Below are 20,740 nucleotides of genomic sequence, written 5' to 3'. Positions count from 1 at the left end.
AAAAGAGTAAAAAATATCTTTCAAATTTATAAATATACAGTGTTGTATTATGTATTTTTAAAAGTTAAATTTAAATTATATATAATTAAATATACAAAAAAATAAAATAGATATTTTTTATTTAATATATAGATTACTATTTTGACTATTTATTATTACAGATAATTTTAAATGTACTATAAATCTAAAAAAATAGTTATTTAAAATGGTTACAAAAATTAAAAATATATGTAATTATTTTATTTTTTACTAAAATATTATAAATTTGTGTCTATTTTAAAATTTTATTTTACAATAAATAAATAATTTTAAAAAAATAATAATTATCTTAAAATTGTAACATAATTATTATTTAAGAAAACTAATAAACTTATTTGTTTAGAAACAGAAGGTACTATATTAAATGCAGATCGTACAATTGCACAATTGTAGATACATGAAAAATATTTAAAAGAATCAAATTATCTGTGAAGATACAGATACAGTGAAATATATTGAAAAAAGAAATCACATGAAGGAAGAAATAGGTATAATAAATTGAAAGCAGAGTGGAGAATTAATTGCCAACAATCTTGCAATATCTAATAATATTGTTTCCTTTATTGTAATTTAATTAATATATATTAATTTTAACCAGATTTTATTAATTTAAAGCGTCCATAATATTTTATTATTTGATGGAAATTGTCTTCTATAGATATATTAAGATATAGATTAGGTTGTATTTGTTGTTTTGAATTCTGAATAAGAAATAGATTAGGTTGTATCTGTCTTTTCTTGATTTTAGCTGTCAGTATTATGTTGTTATTATTATTTGAGTGAAGTGCAAGAGTGGTTTCAAACAATTATTACAATAATGCGTTTATAAAAAAAAATGTTACATACTATTGATTCTATTTTAAATATATATATTAATAATTTTATAATAATTATTTAAAATTTGTAAAACTAATATAAAGTACAAATGTATACAAAAATCATAAAGATAAAAATATGCATCTATAAATATGTTTTATGATACATAAGCATTAATTTTATTTTATTTTTGAGTTTGATATTTATATTTAATTATTCTTGTACTATACAATATGATTTTTTTTAAATATTACAATTTTATTGGATCTTAACTATTTTGTTGGTTGATATATATATATATATATATATATTATATTATAGGTAAAATAAATATTATTAAAAAGAGTTTAAGAGAAATTTAAAACTCATATACACACAAAAATTTACTTACTCAGAGAAATAAAAAACAAAAATATATTTATGCAAAATTAAAACAGATGCAATTTTGTATGTTAAAATACCAATCAGCTAACATAATAGGTTTTCCCTTACTAACAAGTGATAACCATTTTCAGGATCTCAGAATAATAGAATCTAGGACCTCTTTCTCATCTAAAATACCATTAAAAAATACAATTATATTTCTGTAACAAATACTTGTTAAAAAAATTATCTATTTTTAATAACAAATTTTATTAATCTGATAATTAGTGTAGGACTATGTATAAATGTTTATCAAATTAGAATACAATTAATTAGTGTGATGGATGTTAATACTTAATATAAGATAAAATAGCTCAAGAAAATTCTTCTTTTTTTTTACTATTCATTTCACTGATAAGGAGAGACATGAATTTTTTTTAGCCCCTTTGTTTTTTCTTTATTTTCAGATAAAAACAACACATTGGAATAAAAATAATAATATTTTTATGGACAGAATCATTACCCTAAATTTCTTTCCTCGTAAAATCCGCAAATCCAAACAAAAACAACAATCTTTCGGTGTTCTATTATTTGTTTTGTCGTATAATGCTTTTCCCAAAGAAGATTCGGCATGAATAAGACCATCGGATATATGAGCCATGCATAAAAAATAGTTTGAAACTATAAAAACGAAATTTTATCGTAAATATTATTATATTCTGACTGGTTAATTTTTTATTTAAAAATGTTAACTGAAAATAGAAAGCATATATTGTGATTAGCTATTTTAAAATTCATTAAATTATCGTGTGAAAATCTTTTATAAGCATAGCTGAAATAATTATTTTAATTTTTACTTATTTTCTGTACCACATTTTTGTTATAAAAATTCTTACCCCTTTATATGCTTTATTTTTTTCATCCAAATTATACTGTTAACTGGAATTTCCATGTCATGTTGAAAACAATGGGTGCATTGCATTTGATACATGTGTCGATATCAAACAACTCTGTTATTTAAATATTTTAGAATTAATTTATATATTATTTTTAATATTTAATCGTATTTTTAATTTATATATATATATATATATATAATTTTGGTCGCTTAATTTTAGTTGCTTACACTTAATTCTTTTAATTTTTTAAATATACGATTTTAGTTTTCTAGTTTTAGTAGCCTGTATTTAGTCTCTTTTAATTGTTCAAATATATAATTTTGGTCACCTAATTTTAATTATTTATATTTAATTTCTTTAATTTTTAAATATTCAAATTAAATAATTTATTAAGATTTTTATTATATTTTAAATAATTCATTTGATCTAATGCATGTATTGAAAATAACTCTGTTGTTTAAATATTTTATAGTTAATTTATGTATTATTTTTATTTTTTAAGGCTTAATGGATCTTTTAATTCTTACACTTTAACATATGTTTGGTTTTTGCCTCCTAATTTTAGTTGTTTACGTTTAGTTTTTCTAAGTTTTAAAATGTTTAAATTAAATCAAGTTCTTTGCTTGTAGTGTGCTTATATGATCAAGTTATTTGTTATGCAGATAATATCAAACATGTTCTTCATTCTCATAAGAGATAAACTTTTGGTTCAAATCTGAGTTATTGTTCACCAATTAAAGTTGAACTTTGAGGCTTATTAAATGGTCTTTGTATCGCAAAGGATCATAAAATAATTCATTTGAAGGTTGTATTTCTTAATTTTACCCATTCTCTTGATTTAGGTTATTAGGTGATATTTAAGTTCAAAAAATTCATTTTCTTTGATGGTACAAAATTTCATTTTCCATGCCAAAGTAAACTGAACCTAAATTAAGATCATCTGCACAAACAAGATTTGGAATATTTGTAAAAGCAAATTTATCCACGACTCTATATCTTTCATAAACTGTTCCATATGCATATCATGAATATCTCAACCTACTGTCTCTATTTTATTCATGTAAAAACATAATCATCGCAATCATCATTTATTTTTTATAATTTTACCATGGCCAAATTTTCCTATATTATTTCATCTAAATATTTCTTGTATCTATCTGATATTTTTTTTCCCAAAAATTATATTTTTTATTTTTAATTATTTTGTATGTAATTTTATTTTGAATCTATCCTCTGTCAAATAAGACAAAACAAAAAGTACAAGGGTCTACTTTCTTTCATAATCATCAGTCACATAGGTTGGACCACGGAAAAATAATAGAAATGATAACTTTTAATTTTTCTCACTTTTTATATTTATTTTTTATTTATTAAGTACATAGATTCTTAAATATGTTTATATTTAAAATAATGTATATAATTTAGTATTTTATTTTATAAAAATTAACTAAAAATACATAAAAAATTCCAAAACTTTATGTTTTGTTTAGATAGAAGAGAAAAATATGAAAAAAAATATTTTTGTTGGATTAAAAAATGAAAGAAAAGAGAGAAAAAACCTTTATTTATTTTTTAAAATTGTCTTTCAATTTAAGTTTTAAGTTTTCTTTTTCTTTCATTCTTCCAAAGAGATCAAAGTTAATATTAGAAAAATAATTCCTTGACGCCTCTTAAATGAGTGCATAATGTATGGGAAAAAAGAGAAACAGAAGAAAAAGAGGAGAGAGAAAATAGTAAATGTGATGGTCTTGAAAATGAAAAAAATATAAAGATATTATAGTTATTAATATCAACAAAAGAAAGGATGACACGTTATTTCATGTCAAATAAATAGATATAAAATGAGTAAAGAGAAAATAAAAAAAAAATCAAGAATGATTTGGTAGTACAAAGGAGATAGAAATACAAAATTAATAAATTTTGTATAGCCGACGAATGAATGTAAAATGAATGTGGGTAAGAGAGATATATAAAATAAAAAAATAAAAATAATAGAAATGATGTGATAAAAAATGATAGAAAATGGGAAAAAAATGTAAAAACATTATTATTAGAATTAAAAATGAATGTACAATAATAATAATAATAACTCCAGACAAATACTCGTATAAAAAAACTCCACATGTAAAGAGAATGTGCACTTAGTGTGACGCTAAATATGATTAAGTTGGAGGAATTTTGTTAGATAATAGTCAATAAATAAAAAAATTTAAAATGATAATAAAATTATATTAAAAATTAACATAAATGTGCACTGAAATATTTTTTATTAAAAATTTATATTGAATTATTTAAGTAGTGTCAATTGTCAAAGACAAGTTGTTTCACGAGTTCTATTTTGTTGACCAGAACAAAATATATATTTTAAGAAATTTTCTACTCATGCTGAGAGACTGCTGATACTCCTGCAGAAGGAGAAAAAACGCGAGTCATTCAGTTTCAAGCTCCAAACATGGCTTTCTTTGCGAGTGCAATAGGTATGCTTCAATTTCAAGTTGTTTTCTCTTGTGAGTATGTGCAAAAGGGTTCACTTATTTATAGGAAAACAATATGCTTTTGCCATAAAATACAATATTTTATTGCTTTTCTGCACCATCTATATATTACATAACTCTTGCTCTTATTTATATGCAGTAAACACAGACCTTCAAACATGCAGATAATATATTAGCTCATTTCTTTTAGAAAGTTGGTTTTGGTCATTGATTTTCATGCAAAGTTTTTTTATTAATTTTTCCAACGATGAGTTGTTGCTTGTATTGATGATTGTTTATCTTTCATGTATGTGCAGGTGATTTCTCATGGATGTGTCTGAAGGATTTCGATTTCACTTCTTTCTGTTCTCAAAGGATCACATTAGACGGAATAAATCTACTTTTTGTCTTTGTCTTCTACTTTTCCTTGCTTATCAGTTTTATCAGAAGAAATTCTACAAGTACTAGCCCCCTAAAAAGTTGGACTTTCATCCTTGTTTCTATCTGTTGTGCTATTATTAGCATTGCTTTTTACATTATTGGCTTGTGGAATCTCATAGCCAAAACTGATAACTCTAAGCAGCTGAGCTGGTTAGCTTGCATTATTAGAGGATTTGTTTGGACTTCTTTGGCACTTTCTTTGCTTTTTCAGAGGCACAAATGGATCAAAATTCTGAACTGTGTTTGGTGGGCATGTTCCTGTGTACTAGTTTCGGCTGTCAACTTTGAAATTCTGTTTCAAAAGCATGCAATCGAAGTTTTTGATACTGTACAATGGCTTGTGCACTTCCTTCTTGTCTTCTGTGCCTTACAAAATCTTGGTTACTTTGTCACTCAAAGTGTGCCAGAAAGTTTATCTGAGCCTCTGTTGGCCGATAAAGATGAACCTAAACAAACAGGACTGGCCCATGCTCCTTTTCTCAGCAAGTTAACTTTCTCTTGGGTTAACTCCTTACTTTGCATAGGTTACTCAAAGCCACTAGCTCTTGAAGATATTCCTTCTCTTCTTTGTGAAGATGAAGCTGATTCAGCCTATCAAAACTTCATGCATGCAATGGAACGCCTTGTAAGGGATAGGAGCAAGAACAGTAACAGAAACTTGGTTCTTTGGTCTGTTGTTACAACTCATTTAAAAGAGAACCTATTAATAGCCTTTTATGGATTACTCAGAACCATTGCATTTACTGCTTCTCCTTTAATACTCTATGCTTTTGTAAACTACTCAAATAGCACGGATACAAATATCAAAGAAGGTCTTTCCATAGTGGGTTTTCTTATTCTCTCCAAAGTGGTTGACTCTTTGTCACAAAGACATATGTTTTTTGATGCTAAAAGGTCAGGATTGAGAATGAGATCGGCTCTTATGGTGGCAGTGTATAAAAAACAGCTAAAGCTTTCCAACACAGCAAGGAGAAGGCACTCAACTGGTGAAATTGTGAATTACATTGCTGTTGATGCATATAGAATGGGAGAATTTCCATATTGGTTTCATATAACATGGATTTGTGCATTGCAGATTGCTCTGTCTATTGGTATCCTTTTTGGTGTTGTAGGTGTTGGTGCTCTTCCTGGTTTAGTCCCTCTTCTCATTTTTGGACTTCTCAATGTACCATTTGCCAAGATCCTACAAAATTGTCAGGCAGAGTTCATGATTGCACAGGATGAGCGTCTTAGATCAACTTCAGAAATTCTAAATAGCATGAAAATCATTAAGTTGCAGTCCTGGGGGGACAAATTCAAGAACTTAGTTGAGTCCCTACGTGCTAAAGAGTTCATATGGCTTTCTAAGGCACAGATCTTGAAAGCTACTGGCTCATTTCTTTATTGGATGTCTCCTACCATTGTTTCTGCTGTTGTATTCCTTGGATGTGCTCTTTTCAATAGTGCCCCTTTGAATGCTGGGACCATTTTCACAGTTCTTGCTACATTGAGGAACTTGGGAGAACCTGTTAGACTGATCCCAGAGGCTCTGTCTATTATGATCCAAGTTAAGGTTTCCTTTGATCGTCTCAATGCCATTTTGCTTGATGAAGAGCTAGATAGTGATCGTAATGGAAGACATATAAATCAAAATTCAGTTAATGCAGTGGAAATCCAAGCTGGCAACTTCATTTGGGATCATGAAACAATGTCACCAACTTTGACAGATGTTAATTTAGAAATCAAATGGGGACAGAAAATAGCAGTTTGCGGGCCAGTTGGAGCAGGAAAATCATCTCTTTTGTATGCAATACTTGGAGAGATTCCTAAGATTTCAGGAATTGTGAGTTTTTAACTGAACAAGTATAGTTTTTTTAGCATGCCAAAATCTTGTTTATAATCATAGTAACTCAACATCTTTTCACCATGAAATTTCTTGACAACTGGAAACAGGTCAATGTAGGTGGCACCCTAGCTTATGTTTCTCAAACTTCTTGGATACAAAGTGGGACAGTTAGAGATAACATACTCTTTGGCAAGCCAATGGACAAAAGAAGATATGAGAATGCCATTAAAGTTTGTGCTTTAGATCAAGATATTAAAGATTTTAGCCATGGTGATCTTACAGAAATAGGTCAGCGAGGGATTAACATGAGTGGAGGACAAAAGCAAAGGATTCAACTAGCTCGAGCAGTCTACAATGATGCTCACATCTATCTCCTTGATGACCCTTTCAGTGCGGTTGATGCTCACACTGCTGCTATTCTGTTCAATGTAAGAAAGTATCGCTTTTCTCTTGTTAATTATAATAAAACTATTGTCCTCAAGTCCTCTATTTGATGAATCAAACTAAATGCATTTAAAAAATCATAGGACTGTGTCATGTGTGCTCTAAGAGAGAAAACAGTTATTCTAGTGACTCATCAAGTGGAGTTTCTCTCAGAAGTTGATAAAATCCTGGTAAAGTATCTCATTTGGATGCCTGTTACATTACATTAAAATATGATTAACATGAAAGGTTATAACACAAATTCTAGGTAATGGAGGGTGGAAAAGTTACTCAATCAGGTAACTATGAGAGTCTCCTGACAGCTGGAACAGCCTTTGAACAACTTGTGAGTGCCCATAAAGAAGCAATTAATGAGTTGGATCAAAATAATGAAAACAGAAGTGATTCAGAAAATGAGATTATGGTTCATGCAAAAGAGTCTCAAGGTTTATATCTCACTAAAAATCCAAGTGAAGGGGAGATTTCTACCAAGGGTCAACTTGGGATTCAGCTTACACAAGAAGAAGAAAAAGAGATTGGTGATGTTGGCTGGAAGCCATTCTGGGATTATATTTCATTTTCAAGGGGATCATTCATGTTGTGTTGGATCCTGTTGGCACAAGCTGCTTTTGTTGCTTTGCAGACTGCATCAACGCTTTGGCTTGCTTTAGCCATTGAAATTCCAAAATTAACTAGTGGCACGTTGGTTGGAGTTTACGCATTAATTTCATTTGGTAGTGCAGCCTTCGTATATCTAAGGTCTTACTTGAGTGCACTTCTTGGATTAAAGGCTTCTACAGCCTTCTTCACAGGTTTCACTACAGCTATCTTCAATGCTCCTATGTTGTTCTTTGACTCCACCCCTGTAGGAAGAATTTTAACCCGAGTAAGATTTCATTCCCAGCGGAAAAAAAATCTAAATAATTTCCTTCTGTTTGTTCATTACTATTTGATAATGCCCAAAGTCTAGATCAATTTTTTCTCCCTTGCAGGCTTCGTCAGATTTAAGTATTTTGGACCTTGATATACCTCATGCCATCACTTTTGTTGCGTCCGTAGCAGTTGAAACTCTGGTGACAATTGGTGTAATGGTTTCAGTAACATGGCAAGTTCTCATTGTTGCTATTCCTGCAATGGTTGCATCAAAATATGTTCAGGTTTATCCACTATCTAAATTTTCTTGATTTTCCTATTTCCAACCCTGCTTAAATGATCGAGCTAACAATTTTTTAACTTCTTTTTTCGCTAAAGGGATATTATCAAGCCTCAGCGAGGGAATTAATAAGGATCAATGGAACCACAAAGGCTCCAGTCATGAATTTTGCAGCTGAGACATCACTTGGAGTAGTTACAGTAAGAGCATTTAACATGTTAGAAAGATTTTTCAAAAATTACTTAAAGCTTGTGGACACAGATGCAACACTATTCTTTCATTCTAATGTGGCCATGGAATGGTTAGTTGTAAGAATTGAAGCACTTCAAAATTTGACAGTCATCACTGCAGCTTTGTTGCTTATTCTAATTCCTCAGGGATATGTGTCCCCAGGTAATATTACACAAAAAAGTTAATTCCCATGGTAAGGCTTTGTCCATGCTATTGACAAGGTAATAATTACTGGAAAATCTCCTTGTCTGTGCAGGCATCGTGGGATTGTCTCTTTCTTATGCTTTCACCTTGACAGGATCCCAAATATTTTGGACTAGATGGTATTGCAACTTGTTAAACTATCTGATCTCTGTTGAAAGAATCACGCAATTCATTAACATACCTGCAGAGCCTCCTGCCATTGTGAACGATAACCGGCCTCCATCTTCATGGCCTTCCAAAGGAAGGATTGATCTTCAAGCCTTAGAGGTAAAGTTGCATCCTTGTCTTTCAATTTTTTTTTTCTTCTTCATTTTGTTACTGTCAATTGGGCACATGAATTCATGCCTAATGTCTGTTTTTTGTATGTTAATTTCAGATTAGATACCGTCCAAATGCTCCATTAGTACTTAAGGGTATCACTTGTACATTTAAAGAAGGAAGTAGAGTAGGTGTTGTAGGAAGGACTGGAAGTGGAAAAAGTACACTTATAAGTGCTTTGTTTCGCTTAATTGAGCCTTCAAGAGGTGATATTCTTATAGATGGGATTAATATATGCTCAATGGGGTTGAAGGATTTGAGAATGAGACTAAGCATCATCCCTCAAGAGCCAACTCTTTTCAAGGGCAGCGTTAGAACCAACTTGGACCCTCTAGGCCTCTACTCAGATGATGATATATGGAAGGTGCGTGAACTAGTTTTGTAGTTGAAAAATATGTTACATTTGAATATCTTTAACTTGTACATGATCTTTTCAATACGCACAGGTTTGATTATATTTAATTTGTATATAGGCTTTACAGAAATGTCAGCTTAAGGAAACTATCAGCTGTCTACCAAATCTCTTGGACTCCTCTGGTGAGTAAACTTCATTAACTTGAAGCTAAAAATCTGATGTGTATCTTCTTGCCAATTCTCTCAGCATACTTGGACAACAATCTTTTGCAAATTTACTCTTTTTAATGTTTAATTTTGAAGAGAAACACAAAATCATTGAACCTACATGTGGTCATTTTAAACTTATCATATTTCCAAATTATGATTTTGGAACCAATTAGCTATTGAAGTCTAATTCTGATCAGTTTTACAGTGAGTGATGAAGGTGGAAATTGGAGCTTAGGACAACGCCAACTGTTTTGTCTTGGAAGAGTACTCCTCAAGAGGAACAGAATTCTTGTTCTGGATGAAGCTACTGCTTCCATTGACACTGCAACAGATGCCATTCTACAAAGAATAATTAGACAAGAATTTGCAGAATGCACAGTTATAACTGTGGCTCACAGGGTTCCAACAGTAATAGATAGTGACATGGTCATGGTCCTGTCTTATGGTACATTCATCACTTGTTCATTTCATTTTATCCTCTTATAAGATATACTATCTCTCTTCTCTGATTCTCTCAGTTACCTAATTTTTTTGCTGCTTTCTATAGGGAAACTGGTGGAATATGATGAGCCTTCAAAGTTAATGGACACCAATTCTTCATTCTCCAAGTTGGTAGCTGAATATTGGTCCAGTTGCAGGAAGAATTCATCCTCAAATATTAGCAAGCTGCAAGATTGAATAAGAACATTGTGGAAAAGGAAGATGAATAAAGGGATTACAAATAAATTGAAGGAAAAATGATTGACCTCCCTGTAGTAAAGAGACCAGAAGAATCACAAAAGCAAATGAATTCCTTGAAATTTTATATGTATGCGCATACTGATTTCCATTCCTATCAAAATCGATGGTTTAACAGTATCTTATGCTCTGTAAATGATCATAATTTTAATTTTTAAGAATTAATTTTTATGCAAATAAAATTATATTTTATTTCAATTTTTGACATAAAGTTATCTATTAAATATTAAATAAATAAATAAAATTTTATTTAAATATTGTAAAAAAAAATAAGTCAATTCAAACTTAAATTCTTTTAATTAAAATAAACTCAACCTTTAAATTTGATTCATTTAAATAAATGAATCAAACATAAATATTTTTTATAAATTAAATTTAAATTTAAAAGTATTTGACTTAATTCCTTAATACTGGTTGATTATAAAAAAAGATCTCCTTCTATTACATGAAGGACATGTTTCGTGTTTTTGCATTTTTGTTTAAGTGAATTATTTTTTGCTTAAACAAAAATACAAAAACATGCTAACACATGTTTGCGTGCAAACAAGAGAGGAATCCAAAGTAGAAGGCACGTATCATGCATGCCATGCATCGAAGATGTGGTTTTCAACGTTAATGGATGCCTTATACATAAAATAAACAAAATCAATGAAATCTAAGAATTCCCAACTCACAAAATTTCAATCCATCCCTCATATTTGACTTCCGTTCAGCTCGTGCTTCGTGCCACAAATTGTTTTTACTATTATTATATTCATTGAGATGTAAAGTTTCAAATATGGAATTTTAAAAAATATATAAAAATCTCCAATGGCAATTTTTGTTTTAGTTTTTCGAAATTAGCATTAGTATTTTTTATTTTTATTATTTTTTAAAAATTACTATTACGAATTTTGATTTTTAAAATTTGTTTAATATTTTTTAAGAATAATTTTTGTTATTTTATAATTTTTAATTGTTACATCTATATATTTACACCAAAAATTATCATTCACGAGTTTCTTATCTTCTATAAAGCTAATGAAATCTTGAACTAATCCACTGCCTCGTCTTTCTCATCCGAGAAACACACGTGCAGTTCTCATTCAACAATAGAAGGATAATGTATCAAAAGGAAAAATAATAGAATTTAAAAAAGAAACAGTGTAACAAAAAGTTGCATAAGAAGGAATCTAGATCCTCTCCATTTTTTTCTCTCAAGTTTTTAGTCTATTTCTTCGTCTATCATTAAAATTATTATAATATAAATTTTATTGTAAAATTATTATTATTATTTTTATGAAATTTATTAATACTTGAATTTTTTTTAATTTATGCCACATTGCATAAAAAAAAGTTATACATAATAAATTTTTATTAAAAATTCTAAAATTTAATATTATTAAATGTTATAATTTTAAATAAAAACTTAGTATATTTTTTTTATTATGAATAATGTCCAACAAATTAAAAAAAATAATACTTTTAAAATTTTCGATGTTGGAGAATGTTGTCCATTTCCTTAGCAAATGGAGGGGAACAATTTTCGATGGAGTGAAGAGTGATCAGAAATTGGATCAACTAGGGTATAATCCCTCCAGTTATTAATTTCTTCAAAACTTAACTTCCTTTTTTGAACCACACATTGCTGTGCATGTAACAAGCCACTTTGAGCTACATAAATGGCATGCTTGGGAAGTACAATAGGTGGTTTATTTCTTAATTCCTTGACAGAACATGTTTTCTTTAAGGTTTCAAACTTCGTATGTAACTAAAGATAATGAACTTTCATTGTTTCTTGTTTATGGGATTTGCAGATAACTTCTCATGGATTTGCATTGGAGATTTCAATTTGGCTTCCATTTCTACCAAAAGGTGTATGATAGACATTGTAAACATGCTTTTTCTGAGTGTCTTCTATGTATCTTTGCTTATCCATTTGATCAAGAAAAGCCCTGCAAGTGGTTGCTATAGAAAGGGATGTGTTCATGTAGTTACCGCAGTTTGTTGTACCCTTTTGAGCATTGCATATTTTATTGATGGTTTGTGGGATCTCATAGCCAAAATCAGTGGCTTCAATCAGCTGAACTCATCGGTTTGCATTGTCAGAGGACTAGTTTGGATTTCTTTAGCAGTTTCTTTGTTTGTTCAGAGGTCCCAATGGATAAAAAATTTATGCTCCATTTGGTGGGTGTCTTCATGTACATTGGTTTCAGCACTTAATGTTGAAATTCTGCTTAAAGAGCATACCTTTCAAGTTTTTGGTATGGTAATATGGCTAGTACTCATTCTAACTGTTCTCTGTGCCTTCCAAAACCATGGCTACTTTGTCCCACTGAAAACTTCAGATACCAGTTTGTGTGAGCCTCTAGTAGTTCATGAGGTCAAACTTAAACAAACAGGACTAGGCCATGCCACCATTCTTAGCAGATTGACTTTCTCTTGGATGAATGCTTTACTCAGTTTGGGTTACTCAAAGCCTCTAGCACTTGAAGACATACCTTCTTTGGATTCTGAAGATAAAGCTGATTTTTCATACCAAAAGTTTGCTCATGCATGGGATTCCCTTTTGTGGGAGAGGGGCATGAAAAATTCTAGAAACTTGGTTTTGATGTCCATAGCCCGGGTTTACTTGAAAGAAAACATCTTTATAGCCCTTTGTGCTTTTCTTAGGACAATTTGTGCAGTTGTGTCACCTTTACTTGTCTATGCTTTTGTAAACTATTCCAGTAGCATTGAGGAAGACCTTAAACAAGGAATGGCCATACTAGGGTGTCTTATATTTGCCAAGGTAGTTGAGTCTGTGTCTCAGAGGCATTGGTCTTTTAACTCGAGGAGGTTAGGAATGAAAATAAGATCTGCTTTAATGGCTGCAGTATATAAAAAGCAATTGAAACTTTCAGTTCTGGGTAAGAGAAGGCATTCAACTGGAGAGATTGTGAATTACATTGCAGTTGATGCCTATAGAATGGGAGAGTTTCCATGGTGGTTTCATACATTGTTGTTTTCTGCATTGCAACTTTTTCTGGCTCTTGGTGTCCTTTTTGGTGTTGTTGGTCTAGGTGCACTTCCTGGTTTAGTGCCTTTTCTCATTTGTGGATTTCTAAATGTACCATTTGCCAAGATCCTTCAAAAATATAGATCAGAATTTATGATTGCACAGGATGAGCGCCTAAGGTCAACTTCAGAGATTCTGAGTAGTATGAAAATCATAAAGTTGCAATCCTGGGAGGATAACTTCAAGAAGTTAGTTGAATCCCTTCGTGCTAAAGAGTTCGAATGTTTGGCTAAAACACAGTTCACGAGAGCTTATGGTACATTTATTTATTGGATGTCCCCTACCATCATTTCATCTGTTATTTTCATGGGATGTGTGCTTTTTCAGAGTGCCCCTTTGAATGCTGGAACTATCTTCACAGTTCTTGCAGCATTGAGAAGCATGGGAGAACCTGTTAATTTGATTCCAGAAGCACTTTCCGTTCTGATTCAAGCTAAGGTCTCCTTTGATCGTCTCAACACCTTTTTGCTTGATGATGAGATAAAAAGTGATGATGATATTGGAAGAAATTCAAAACTAGAGTCATGTAACAATAGTGTTGAAATTATAGCAGGCAACTTCAGTTGGGATCAGGAATCAATGCCTCCAACTTTGAGAGATGTGAATTTTGAGATCAAGTGGGGGCAGACTCTAGCAGTTTGTGGTCCAGTTGGTGCAGGAAAAACATCTCTCCTATATGCGATACTTGGAGAGATACCCAAAATTTCAGGAACTGTGAGTTATTGACCTTGAAAATTTAGTATATTATCATGTCAAACAACTTAGTAACTTCAATAACCTTCAATTCTTTACCTGTTAATGAAAATGGGAAAACAGGTTAGTGCAGGTGGAACTCTTGCCTATGTTTCCCAAACTCCGTGGATTCAAAGCGGTACAATTCGCGATAATATTCTCTATGGAAAACCAATGGATGAAACCAGGTACAAGTATATCATTAAGGTCTGTGCCTTGGATAAGGATATTGATGGATTTAGCCATGGTGATCTTACAGAAATAGGTCAGAGAGGGATTAACATGAGTGGAGGACAAAAGCAAAGGATTCAACTAGCAAGAGCTGTCTATAATGATGCTGATATCTATCTCCTAGATGACCCTTTTAGTGCTGTAGATGCTCATACTGCGTCTATTTTGTTCAATGTAACTTGAACCACTTTTAGATTCTTAAGAAGAATGAAACCATTAGCTCATATTCTGAACACTATTCTAATTTATGTTATGCAATTGCAGGATTGTGTCAGGTCTGCTTTAAGAAGGAAAACTGTTATTGTTGTGACTCATCAAGTTGAATTTCTCTCCAAAGTTGACAAAATTTTGGTACTGTGCCGCATATTTGAATTTCATGCTTTTGTTTGGTCTTAACTCATATATAAGCAAACCGTGTCTCTGGAATTCTAGGTAATGGAAGGGGGGGAAATTACTCAAATAGGTGGTTATGAAGATTTGTTGACAGCAAGAACAGCCTTTGAACAACTTTTGAGTGCTCATAGAGAGGCAATCACAGGGTTGGAAATAAGTAATGAGAACAAAAGAGAATTTGAAAATGTGGATACAATTCAGCCTGAGGATTCTCATGTTTTTAATCTCACTAAAGGTGGAAGTGATGGAGATATTTCTTCCAAAGGTCAACTTACACAAGAAGAAGAAAAGGAGATTGGTGATGTAGGGTGGAAGCCATTTGGTGATTATATTTTCTTCCCCAAAGGATCATTGCTTCTGTGTTTGAGCACATTATCACAGTTGGCTTTTGTTGGTTTTCAGACTGCATCAACTTATTGGCTTGCTCTAGCCATTGAAATCCCAGAAGTAACTAGTAGCATCCTAATCGGAGTTTATGCTGTGACTTCTTTTTTAAGCATTGTCTTCGTATATCTGAGGTCTTTCTTTGGTGCACAACTTGGTTTAAAAGCCTCTAAAGCATTCTTCTCTGCCTTCACTGATGCTATCTTCAATGCTCCTATGTTGTTCTTTGACTCGACCCCTGTAGGGAGGATTTTGACGCGAGTAAGGTTCCTGTATTCCTAATTGTATTGGAAGACTTAATTCTATTCTTGTGACTATTCTTCAACTCGGCATGTCTCTCACTTGCAGGCTTCATCAGATTTGAGTATTTTGGATTTTGATATCCCTTTTACCACTATCTTTGTAGCAGCTGAAATAGCTGAACTTCTGACAATGATTGGGATAATGGTTTCAGTCACATGGCAAGTGCTCATTGTTGCATTTCTTGCGATGGTGGCTTCAAAATATATTCAGGTATTTTTCTCTCCATCCTTGTTCAAACTGAGTGAGCAAGTAATGACTGTTGTTTTGTTATTTTACCTATGCTTTATTATTTTTTTGTATATAAGGGCTATTATCAAGCCTCTGCAAGAGAAATTATACGGATCAATGGAACCACAAAAGCTCCTCTTATGAATTTTACAGCTGAGACATCACTTGGTGTAATTACTATACGAGCATTCAACATGACTGACAGATTTTTCAAAAACTACCTAAAGCTTGTTGACACAGATGCCACAATGTTCTTTCATTCTAATGCTGCCATTGAATGGTTAGTTTTAAGGATAGAAGTGCTTCAGAATTTGACACTCTTCACTGCTGCTTTGCTACTTGTTCTACTTCCAAAGGGATATGTGGCTCCTGGTATTGTTATTTGTTACTTGACAAAATTAGCATATATTACATACTCATGTTATGTTCATATTTTTTTAGCGTTTCCATGCTGATAATTTATACCAAATTTTGTCTCTATCTGGTTGCAGGCCTTGTGGGACTTTCTCTGTCTTATGCTTTTTCACTGACAGCAACTCAAGTTTATCTGACTCGAATGTTTTGCAATTTATCAAACTATGTGATCTCTGTTGAACGAATCAAGCAATTCATTCACATACCAGCAGAGCCTAGTGCAATTGTAGAGGACAATAGACCACCATCTTCTTGGCCTTACAAAGGTAGAATAGATCTCCAATCTCTAGAGGTAACAAACCAACAAAATTATACTTATATGATTGCCCCTCTTTTCTACCTTCATCCATGTTTAACACAAATGAATTTAAATCTGATTTTCTCTAGAATGATTTCAGATTAGATATCATCCAAACGCTCCATTAGTCCTTAAGGGCATCTCCTGTACATTTAAAGAAGGGAGTAGAGTAGGTGTTGTAGGAAGGACTGGAAGTGGAAAAACTACACTTATAAGTGCTTTGTTTCGCTTAGTTGAGCCTACAAGAGGTGACATTCTTATAGATGGGATCAATACATGCTCAATAGGGGTAAAAGATTTGAGAATGAAGCTAAGCATTATTCCTCAAGAACCAACTCTTTTCAAGGGTAGCATTCGAACCAACTTGGACCCTCTAGGCCTGTACTCTGATGATGAAATATGGAAGGTAAAATGAACTGGCTACTGAAAAATCATATGCAATAAATTACATTGTTTTTTTCGATTTTTTTTTTCACCAAGCAAAGGTTTTGTGGCCATTCATTTGTACAGGCTTTAGAAAAATGTCAGCTTAAGGCAACAATTAGCGGTCTACCAAATCTCTTGGACACTTCTGGTGAGTTAAATCTGTGAACTTTAACGTTACAAAATGAAATGGAAGTAACAACAATCAAACTTCATATCAATTGTTAGGGTCAGATACATGGATAAATCAATAAATGTAATTTTTTTTCCAAATTATAAGCACAACTGTATTGTTAATCCATACCATAAAAGATTTCACAAAATTTTGCATGGACTATCAATTGCTTAACCCGAACCACCTTTTATATGAGTTGAGGCCTCAAGGTCCAGCCATGTAACGTTCGGATACAGATCAAGATACAGGCAGAGAGATACTATATAACAAAGAAGAAACTTTAAAAAATGGCTCTAGAAATTTGGATTCTTTTATTTTAATTCCAATAGGAATATGGGACCTGTTGTGGGAAGTAACAAGATCTTCTTAAGAGCTACAATGAGAGAGGATGAAGATCCTCGTTATAATATTGCAACAATGACATCATATTATTCAAATTCAAATTTTATACATATGACTGAAGTAGTCTACTTCTGACCAATTTAACAGTGAGTGATGAAGGTGAAAACTGGAGTGTAGGGCAGCGCCAACTCTTATGTCTAGGAAGAGTACTCCTTAAGAGGAACAGAATACTTGTTCTGGATGAAGCTACTGCTTCCATTGATTCTGCAACAGATTCTATTCTACAACGAGTTATCAGACAAGAATTTTCTCGATGCACAGTTATAACTGTGGCTCACAGAATTCCAAGTGTAATAGACAGTGACATGATCATGGTCCTATCTTATGGTATGTTATTGTTATTATCATTATTATTATTATTATTATTATGTTTTTAATTATATGGCTGTGCGGTTACAAATTATTGTATGTTACTTATTTGGTCACTCTTTAATTTTTCCTTTATTATATCAGTAGATTAAATATGTGTCTCTTTAGTCATCCCTTATTCCTTATGTTTATTCTGATTACTGTAGGGAAACTGGTGGAGTATGACAAGCCTTCAAAGCTTATGGATATTGACTCTTCATTCTCTAAGCTGGTAGCAGAATATTGGTCCAACTGTAACAGGAATTTGCTCCCAAAAGATTAGCTTGCCTCAACATTGGCACTGAGAGAAGCAATATAATATGAGAGCTCGTATATTGAATTGAATAATCCTCCTTTTGACCTTCTCAGCAACAATAAGAAAGCACTAGAAACTCAGAAGATTACTCATTTTCTTATTTAACATGCAAAGAAAATGCATTAGCCTTACCTCAAGTCTGAGACTTTTTTTATTTTAAATAAATACATTTAAAATTAATATCTTTTAAATTAAAATATATGAATTGATATATAAATATAAACTTAATGTATTAATTATGCATTTATCATCAGAAATGATACATAGGTTTTTTTAACTTAAAATTAAAAAATATGTTACTATCAAATGTAGGTCACCTATTTCCTTTCTCTATCCAAATTTTGACAGAATTTTTGCACTTCTATTTGTATTGCCACTCCTTTTTACTTTATTTTTCTTTTCAACTATTGACATTGATGAGTAACTATCTTAATTTCATTTCAATCTTACCCTTCAACTAATAATTTTGATTGTCACAAAGTGTACGATCGTACTATAAAATATGAATGGCATGGTGATTAGTGAAACCCAAATCAGAAACGAAACTAACAAATAACTTTCCGAAATGAAAAACATTACTGAGTTACTGTCATCTGGATTTTTTTTAAAACATTTGGTACACATGTAACTCATTTGGATGTATTCAGAATCGGAATATAAGCGTAATTAAGATTTAATTGTTATCTGTAGCTACCAGAGAAAGATTGTGAAAGTGAACCAATTCCTTAGTTCATGCAATTGTAACACGACTTCCCATTAGAATTTGTGATACATTATGAACAATAGAAATAATGTGACTGGAAATTTATATTTTAAAAAATAAAATTTAGAGTTGTCACGAAATTCAAATCCTTTCCTGAAAGTGGAATATTTGTAATCATTTTTGGGGCTGATAGGATACACGTTTGTATTAATAGGTTTACTCCACAAAATCTGAATTATTGGCTGCCATGATTCTTCTTACAAGAAAACCAATACTTGTTCCACTTTGCTTCCGTTGAAAATGGCTTTCATAATTGAAGATGAGTTGAAAGCTCAATTAGAAATTGATACAAGGTATCTCTAAATAAACAACTAAACAAAGTTCTTATTTAATAAGCTTTAATTACATGATTACTTATATTGTAAATTTTATTATCAAACTAAAATTAAAAAAGGTTTAGAAAATAAAGGGTCTTATTAATCAGTGTTTTAAGGATATTGATCAATAAAGTAAAAAATTTTCATTAAAAATTACATTAGACTATATTGAAAATCACGAAAGAATATAAATTCATCCGTGTCCCTGAGATCTTGGTTAGCCTTTGCCTAAAAGAAAAAAAGTGATTTAATAAACATAATTCAGTTTGATGAAAGCACTTCCAAACACCCATAGTTGACGTCTGAACTCGACACAGCATGAAACCATGCTGCATGTATTTCACACAACACAACTGCTCTAAAGTTATCAAAAGGTAGACCACATTGCTTGTACGGAAGGACTTCTAATGAAATGATTTTTGTACATTTTCTTTTAAAACTATTATTTGCACTGTTTTCCTATCCTGTGCTTGAGATTGGAGCTTTCTATGCTAAAAAAAAAGGGTAGAATTTTTGTGCATGAATTAGCCCTATCTCAGCAAGATCTGGAATATTGTCAAATCTAGTTATACAAAAAGAATAGTGCAGAAATCTAAGTTCTATAAACAGAACTCAAATGCATTGTTTTGTCACAAAACAAGATTAGATAAAAAAAAAAGACAGGGACATCAAAGGCCATGCACATGAGAAATAATGCATGATGTGTTGCTAGTGTTATAGGTTTTCTTGATAATCATAATCTATATAATGGTGACAGTATTTTCTTGCTTTCTTGCTTTCTTGCTTTATCTTTTTCTCAAGTGAGATCCAACCTTGTGTCCATTTCCTAATTAATGGTAGAATAAAGCAAGCTAAAGGTTGTTTAGTGCGCATGATAGATACACGATGCAAATAAGGCAAAGACGATGCATAGAAACATAGCTTTTCTTGATTCAATTGCGTATACTTTGAAGAACATGGTGACCCAAATCCTGCAATTTCTGAGAAAGCAAAGAATATGACACATTAATGATTATGGGGGAGAATGGTGCTAGAAAAAAGTGGTAATGATTGGATTTTTAAGTTAAACATTGATCGGAATCATGAATAAATGTTTAGTATTTCGTACCATGATTGTCCAATTGGTGGATTTGTACGTAGCATATCTATTTTCAATTTATCCTTACATACAAAAGAAAAAATTTGATGTTGTTGAAATAAAGCCTTGCTTTTCATAAAAAAAAAAAGTTAAAAAGAAAAATAAATAGAAGATAAATCTAAGGTTTCCTTTTATGTAAAACTGCGACAATTAAGCATATATTTCCACGTTTAGTGTATTTTTTTGCTGTTGTAATTGGTTTGCAATGTCATATTTTTTAAAATAAATTATATATCCATCATATTTTAGATCAAATAATACATAAGACATGAACGTTAAGAACTTAAAAGCCAAATCATATTCGCATAAAAATGTAGGTTTAATTTTATAATTCAATTATTATCAAGATG

General features: G+C 31.4%; 2 protein-coding genes across 7 annotated transcripts; both read left to right on the top strand.

The window, feature by feature from the left end:
• Positions 1-4,434: 4,434 nt before the first annotated feature.
• Positions 4,435-10,647, top strand: LOC113850233 (ABC transporter C family member 8-like). Of its 3 annotated transcripts, XM_027480682.1 has the most exons (13): positions 4,459-4,594; positions 4,752-4,809; positions 4,909-6,854; positions 6,965-7,285; positions 7,385-7,471; positions 7,549-8,166; positions 8,273-8,437; positions 8,532-8,826; positions 8,921-9,135; positions 9,245-9,550; positions 9,660-9,723; positions 9,956-10,195; positions 10,298-10,647. In XM_027480682.1, the coding sequence occupies exons 3-13, from the start codon at positions 4,923-4,925 to the stop codon at positions 10,426-10,428; spliced, it is 4,374 nt and encodes a 1,457-aa protein (XP_027336483.1). In that variant the 5' UTR covers positions 4,459-4,594; positions 4,752-4,809; positions 4,909-4,922; the 3' UTR covers positions 10,429-10,647. The 3 variants fall into 3 exon arrangements, with proteins under 3 accessions (XP_027336482.1, XP_027336484.1, XP_027336483.1); XM_027480681.1 differs by lacking the exon at positions 4,752-4,809 and having other exon boundaries at positions 4,435-4,594; XM_027480683.1 differs by lacking the exons at positions 4,752-4,809; positions 10,298-10,647 and having other exon boundaries at positions 4,435-4,594; positions 9,948-10,086.
• A 1,426-nt stretch (positions 10,648-12,073) lies between these two features.
• On the top strand, positions 12,074-18,338 carry LOC113850234 (ABC transporter C family member 8-like). 4 transcript variants are annotated; one of them, XM_027480685.1, is made up of 13 exons: positions 12,074-12,174; positions 12,285-13,266; positions 13,306-14,239; positions 14,342-14,662; positions 14,753-14,839; positions 14,921-15,526; positions 15,614-15,778; positions 15,874-16,168; positions 16,288-16,502; positions 16,609-16,914; positions 17,019-17,082; positions 17,596-17,835; positions 18,024-18,338. In XM_027480685.1, exons 1-13 carry the CDS (start codon positions 12,150-12,152, stop codon positions 18,137-18,139), a joined length of 4,356 nt encoding a protein of 1,451 aa, XP_027336486.1. In that variant the 5' UTR covers positions 12,074-12,149; the 3' UTR covers positions 18,140-18,338. The 4 variants fall into 4 exon arrangements, with proteins under 4 accessions (XP_027336486.1, XP_027336485.1, XP_027336487.1 ...); XM_027480684.1 differs by having other exon boundaries at positions 12,285-14,239; XM_027480686.1 differs by lacking the exons at positions 17,019-17,082; positions 17,596-17,835; positions 18,024-18,338 and having other exon boundaries at positions 12,285-14,239; positions 16,598-16,772.
• Positions 18,339-20,740: the final 2,402 nt, after the last annotated feature.

This window comes from Abrus precatorius, unplaced genomic scaffold (genome assembly GCF_003935025.1).
Source record: "Abrus precatorius isolate BTA unplaced genomic scaffold, Abrus_2018 Scaffold9, whole genome shotgun sequence".
Lineage (NCBI taxonomy): Eukaryota > Viridiplantae > Streptophyta > Magnoliopsida > Fabales > Fabaceae > Abrus > Abrus precatorius.
Note: the sequence above shows the minus strand (reverse complement) of the source record. Positions and strands in the feature narration are given on the sequence as shown.